The sequence below is a fragment of the Tupaia chinensis genome, unplaced genomic scaffold, assembly GCF_000334495.1.
Source record: "Tupaia chinensis unplaced genomic scaffold, TupChi_1.0 Scaffold144346_1, whole genome shotgun sequence".
Classification (NCBI taxonomy): domain Eukaryota; kingdom Metazoa; phylum Chordata; class Mammalia; order Scandentia; family Tupaiidae; genus Tupaia; species Tupaia belangeri.
Genome location: NW_006204205.1, coordinates 1,586,809 through 1,593,962, shown reverse-complemented (window position 1 = coordinate 1,593,962; position 7,154 = coordinate 1,586,809). Strand labels below are relative to the sequence as shown.

General features: G+C 41.3%; 1 protein-coding gene across 1 annotated transcript in view; it reads right to left on the bottom strand.

Annotated features, from left to right (window-relative positions):
* SAR1B (secretion associated Ras related GTPase 1B) overlaps positions 1-7,154 on the bottom strand; it is a gene marked incomplete in the record, with an annotated part of 51,028 nt that overhangs the window by 20,602 nt on the left and 23,272 nt on the right. The window contains 1 exon segment of the mRNA XM_027767646.1: positions 5,121-5,240. Within this exon segment, the coding sequence (XP_027623447.1) occupies positions 5,121-5,240 (120 nt within the window).

Below are 7,154 nucleotides of genomic sequence, written 5' to 3'. Positions count from 1 at the left end.
GGTCAGTGAGATTGGTAGCATGGCAGGGACTTGCTTTAAGTAGAATGGATATGGCTGAGTCCTCTCTACTTCCTGAAAAAATTAAACTCTAGATTATTTGAGAAAAATAAGTTGACCCAGGGGGATGGGTCAACTCCAAGGCTCCTCCTAGTGCCTCCTCCTACAAACTCTTAGATCTGGGGACCTTAGAGCAGAGACTGAAACTCTGAAGCCAGAAGAGCTGGGTAGGAAGTATTGCTAGGATGTGCAGAAACTCCCTGGCCCCACAACTGAAGGTTCTCCTTATACTTGTACCTGAAACTCTCAGGGCACATTGTGGTGGGAAATGTGGAAATGTATTTCTTCCCTCTTCTGCACAATAGCATGCTGTGTATATGTACTCTAATTATTTTTTGTTTGTTTGTTTGTTTTTAGAGAGAGATTTTGGCTATAGGGTACATGCACTGGCCAGAGAGACAGAGAGACAGAAAGCAAGAAATCACCACCCTGGGGGGATGGCCATGCTACAATCCCCTCTCCTCTAGTCTCCTCTTGGGATTTTTGGGCACCCATGCACACTCTCTGATGTGAGTTTGAAGACACCAAGTCTAGGACTGGAACCATGGTCAAACATGTGGGAGTCCAGCGACGTAACCATTATGCCAATTGCTGGTCCCTCCATCCCCATTTCACAGAAGAGGAAACTGAGGACTAGTAAGCAACTGCCCAAGGTTCTACAGTACAATTGCACAGTGAAATGTTATTTTTTTTTTTACAAAAATTATGTCTTTTCTTTCATCAACTACATATATATTTTATAATCTTGCCTTCTGATTTATTCTGGGTGCCAAAAGCCCTAGGTCTTAAACATGGAACTTTTGCAAGACCCTTGAATACCTTCCACTGAGAAAAAGATGCACTCCATCTCTTTAACACACATAGTAAATGAGGTATTTCATTTATCTAGTTGCATAATTACAAAAGGTAGAACTCAAACTATCTGATTCACAATTTTCAGCATGATGTAGTGAGCGGTGTTCAACACCCAGGTGTCTTACTAAGGCACTTGTCAAATGCCATTTTGAAAACAGAATTAGAAAACCTCACGATGGCCTGCCAAACTGCTCCGGCCTTGAACTGCAAGTTGCATGAGTAATGCCGATGGCTGGGTCTTGGTTTTGTGGGAGGAAATCTTACAGAAAGAGAGTTCTTTTTGAACCAGGTGGTTGTTGTACCTGTGAGTAATGAGCACTGAATCCCGTCTGAGACATTTCCATTTCAAACGAAGCTGCTGACTGGTCGGCTGTAGCTGAAACATGAGAAAACAGCACAGTAAACAACGAATGGCGTGTTTTAGTGCACTGCTGACTTGCAGGACGTAGAGACCTGGTAGAGACCGTGTTCTCTCCACGCACAACTTATAATGCCTTGGGGCACTATCAGCCACAATTCTGAACCCAGCAGTCCTAGGTAGAGCAGGGAAGAAGACACAGGAGGATAGAGGAAGAGCCAGAACCTCGCTCTTCAGCTTCCCCATGTTGCTGCAGGAGTTGAGAAATGTCCGTTATTACCCTGAAACCTGCTTGCAGCTCCCTATGGTGCTTTGAAGTCACCTGGTTCAAGCTGGAAAATGCCATAGTCAGAAACCTTGTTCTCATCCTCATGCCCTGGAAACCCCGCTGAGACTTTAGGCTCAACTCATTCAGTGTGTTACAGGGCTGAAACATTTCATTCACAGAATTAAAGAGATTGGTGCACGCCACCAGTCTACTCACATTTTGGGTCATAGATTCTCTCAGAATCCCATGTTTGATAAATGGTTTAGGGATTCCAGTTAGCATTTGCTGTCATTGTGCGGGTATCAACTCACAGATCAGGAGGTACTTCTTCAAAGGGCTCCAGGCCACCTGCCACTCAACCCCATATTTTTAAAGGATTCTATACACTCTTTAAAGTACTTTAGTACAAGGCAAAATAATCCAGAGAATTTTATGGACGTGTGCTACTTTCAAGTTCTTCTCAAAATATTCATAAATACAAAGCCACAATTTCCAGAGGGAATGGAAGGAATGTTGATTTATTTTCCTCCAGTATGGAGTTACTGATTTATTAGACCTCAGAGATAAGTTAAAATTAGCACATAATTTTGAGAAAGTCAGCCTGACCTTTCACTGAGGCATGAAAATAATCAAATTTGTGAAATAAAACTAATTTACTAGATATTTAGTAGCAGAAAATTGTAAACAAATACATTAGTAATTGCTTTTTTATAGGATTAGATTAGATGAGTCAATCAATCAATCAAGAATTAGACTGTATCATTTTCATCTCTCATAGAAACTGGTCTCTAATTTAGGGGATTGACATGCATTTTTTTTAAAAGAGAATTCTGCTATAGGACATGCATGTTCACCAGAGACACAGAGAAAGACAGAGACAGAGAAAGTGAGAATCACCCCTCCACACACCCCAGTAGGAATGAGCAGGTTGCAATCTCTTCTTCTCCATTCTCCTCTTGGGATTTTAGGGACGCATGCACTTGTGCCCAGCGTGAGTTTCAAGTCGCCAATCCCAGACTCTAACTGTGGTTGGCCATGTGGGAGTTGAGTGCCTTGACCATTACACCACCACCTCGTCCCTTAACATGCACTTTTATATATTTATATATATATATATATATAGTTTGAAATGAATATGAGCTTCAAGAAAACTGACATAGCATCTGTTCTGTGCCACAGCTGCACCCCTAGTATCTTGACAATGGCTGACATAAAATACATGCTCAATAAATATTTGTTGAATAAATGGAGAGCAACATCAAAAATTTTAAATGACTACAGCTAATATAGGATCACTCTGTCGTCTCTTCTAACTCTGCTGTATTCGTAGACAATTTTATATAGTCGATTTTACCATGATCATTTCATTGTTCTATAAGTATTATTTTTATATCAGAATCTTATTTGCCATGCCCACTCTCTTCTCTTAATATAAGAAAAAATTTATCAATTTTATGAAAGCTTCCTTTTTCAACCTAGTAGTTTTATAGATTTAATGAGGTTTTTGGGAACCAGCAGTTAGCGTAATGGCTATGTCGCTGGACTCCCACGTAGTCGACCGCGGTTCGCGTCCCAGACCTGGTGGCTTAAAACTCACTCTGGGTGCGTGTGCGTGCATGCCCAAGATCCCGAGAGGAGAATGGAGGAGAAGGGATTGCAGCGTGACCGTCCCCCCTGGGGGGTGATTTCTTGCTTTCTGTCTCTATGTCTCTCTCTCTGTCTGTCTGGCGAGCGCACGCGCCCTATAGCGAAAATCTCTCCAAAAAAAAAAAAAGAAAGAAAGAAAAATACAAAAAAATAAATCTGAAAAACATGGGGCCAACAGGTGGCATGATGTACTCCCATATGGCCAATTGCAATTCAAGTCCCAGACCCAGTGGCTTGAAAATCACACCAGGTGGGAGCTAGCAGGTGGCAAAGTGGTTAAGGCACTGGACTCCCACATGGTCAACCACAGTTCCAGTCCCAGACCCAGCAGATTGAAACTCATGCTGGGCATGTATGTGTGTGCCCCAAATCCCAAGATAAGAATAAAGGAGAAGAGATTACTACAGCATGGCCATTCCCCCAAGGAATGATTTCTTGCTTTCTTTCTCTGTGCCTCTCTCTTGTCTCTTTGGCAAGCACACAAGCCCTATAGCAAAAGTCTCTCTTTAAAAACAACAACAACAACAACAACTTTTTTTTTTTTAAATCTCCTTATTGCTCGCCCAAAATCCTGAGAGGAGGATGGAAGAGAACGAACTGTGGCATGGCCATCCCCCTGGATGGTGGTTTCTCACTTTCCCTCTCTCTCTGTCTCTCTCCAGTGAATGCATGTGTCCTATGGCAAAAACCTAAAAAAAAAAAAAAAAAATCTGAAAGATAGTCAGCTTTTATAAACAATATAATGGAGACTTTTACCAGTCATACCATAATCTAGAGACAGTAACTTTTTAATTCCTCCAGCTAGGTAAGAGAGTACTAACTGATAAAAAGATGTGGATACGTGCGTGGAGACTTCAAAAAGTTTGTGGAGAAATGGAATTAAAGTATGAGCTAATTTTGGTGCAATTTTGATCTCTATACAAAGAGATCTGGGCCAGCTATGGCATGGTGGTTAAGGGGCTGGATACTATATGGCCACAAGTATGGTTTGAGTCCTGGTCCCAGAGGCTTGAAAGACATTTGGGTACATGTGTATGCATCCCCAAAATTCCAAAAGGAAAATGGAAAAGGGACTGTGGTGTGGCCTTCTCCCCTGGGAGGGGGTAATTTCTCCCCCCTCACCACCCCTCTCTCTCCAGTCAGCACATGTATCCTATAGTAAAAAAAAAAGGACCAGCAAATGGCATAATGGTTATGTTGCTGGATTCCCACGAAGTCAACAGTAGTTTGGGTCCTGGACCTGGCAGCTTAAAAAATTCATACTAGGCACGTGTGCACATGTGCCCAAAATCCCAAGAGGAGACTGAAGGAGGAGGGATTGTGGTGTGGCCATTCCCCCGGGGGTTGATTTCTTGCTTTCTATCTTTCTGTCTCTGGTGAGCACATGTACCCTATAGCAAAAATCTTTCTTAGGAAAAAAAGAAAGAAAAAAAGATTGAGATCCATGCTTTGTTTTTTTCATAATACACATTTTCTGTGAATTATGATTTTTTTACACAAATTAATTTATTTATTTAAGAAGTGAGAGACACACACAAAGAGAGAAAGAGAGAGAGATACAGAGTCCCAGTATAGCTGTCCACCGCCCCCCCTCCCCCCAACCCAGCCAGCCCTGGATCATGGGCACATGCATAACTGACATTCTCAGGGAAGACCTGAAACCTTCCCACGTGAGTCAGCCCCTTAGAGCATTGTGTTTCATACCACTGCTCCACAATCCAGCCCTCAGCCTGAACTTTTTGAAGAATCCTCCTATTAGTTCAAGATCTAAACATACTGAGGGTCGTATAGTATTCATTACTTTATTTTAGGAACAGTTCAAGTCACGTGATCATAATTCATCTTTAAAAAATCTCAAACCTGAAAACATTAGGGTAGTGCTTGTAAGTTAGCATCATTGACTAAGAATTACACTGCATGAGGGAATATACTTACTGGGATGCAGTGTTGGGACATGCTGTCCAAGTCTGTCATCTTTTAGCATGTGTAGCAATGTTGTCTTTCCCGCATTATCCAATCCAAGAAATACCAATTTACCAGTTTTCTTATATAATCCTGCAGAATAAGAACTATGATTAGTCAAAGTGATATCTGACAGAGACTATGAAAATAACTTTAAATTTGGTTCCAAATAAGATTAGATTTCTAAATCTATTTTCAGTATTAAAAGAGCTACTTAAAATCTATTCATGATTTGGGTCTTCAAATAGTTTATAACTACTGGGGCTAGCAGGTGGCATGGTGGATAAAGGCACTGAACTCTCACATGGCTGACTGTGATTTAAGTCTTGGACCTGGCAGCTTGCTTTCTTCTTTTTACTTTTTCTTTTTTTTGGAGAGGTTTTTTCGCTATAGGGCGCGTGCGCTCGCCAGACAGACAGAGACATAGAGACAGAAAGCGAGAAATCACCCCCCAGGGGGGACAGTCACGCCACAATCCCTTCTCCTCCATTCTCCTCTCGGGATCTTGGGCACTCATGCACACGCACCTGGCGATCTGTGGCCCTCATGCACACCCCCCTGGCGTGAGTTTTAATCCACCGGGTCTGGGACGCGAACCGTGGTCAACTACGTGGGAGTCCAGCGACATAGCCATTACGCTAACTGCTGGTTCCCCTGGCAGCTTGCTTTCTCACTTTTCCTTTCTCTCTTTCTCTGTCTGGTCAAATTAAAGACATAATAATAACAAATGGAATTAAATAAATAAATAATTCTTTTAAAAGAGAGAGAAAAAATTATAATTATTATAAGTAAACTTGGCCCCAGTCAATAAGAACGTGTGTGTTGCCTATGCCTACCTACAATGCCAAAACACTGAATTCCTTGAGAATTTAGGAGTAAATACCTGTGTCCTCTACTAGGAAAACATTCATAAAATACTTGACGAATTTATGAAGCTAGACTTACGGAAACATTTAAAGAGATTTTTCATGGATGAAAATACGTATTTTTTAGATGGTTCTCATCATGTTGGAAGTATTGCCTATGAATCTGTGATCCTTCTGCCTCAGCCTCCTGAGCAGTTGGCCACCATGCCCAGCTGCCTAGGGTGGGCTGAGAATTGAACTTGGGCCTTTCAGGTGGCCTCAACCTGCTGAGTAGCAGTGTTTAACAGTGTGCGCTACTGCAGCTGGGCCAATTAAGTATTTTTTAACTACATTTAAAGTTTTCTTAGTCAAAAAGTTATGTAGTTTGTTGTCAAATTTCCCTGAGAATAGGGTTAATCTATTCATCACAAGATTAAAAAAAAAAAAAACTAAGCAACAACAATGACAAAAAAACTCAAACATAATTTTAGAAGAATCAATCAGGCATCACTGATAGATAGATAAATTAATAAATAGACAAAAGGCAGCACTGACCAACTTATAGTGGCCCGACATTTAATTGCCAAATTTGATAATGAACTTTAATTTTTATGTGTTTCATGGTTCAATCCCACAGGATTACATAAAGACAAGGGAACTATTTTGACTCATAGTAGCAAGTCCAACAAATATTTACTCAACCAATAAGCAAACTTTTAAAGATATTAAGTAATGATAGTGGTTAAACCATCCACTTTCTTTTTTATTTATTGTTATTTTTTAATTTGTTATAGGACATGTGTGCTCACCAGAGAGAGAAAGAGGCAAAGTGAGAATGTGAGCTGCCAGGTCCAGAACTGGAACCATGGTCAGCCATGTGAGCCTTAATTCCCAAACCATCTGCTGGCCAAAATCATCCATTTTCTAACAAATGCATGCCACCTAATACTTGATCTACATTAAGTCTAATGGATAAATTGTTTAAATTTCCTATAAAGAGTGTGTGCAGGGGGACCAGCAGTTAGCACAATGGCTACATCACTGGACTCCCACATAGTTGACTGTGGTTTGAGTCTGGAGCCGGCGGCTTAAACTCACGCCGGACGTGTGTGCGTGTGTGCTCAAGGTCCTGAGAGGAGAATGGAGGAGAAGGGATTGCGGC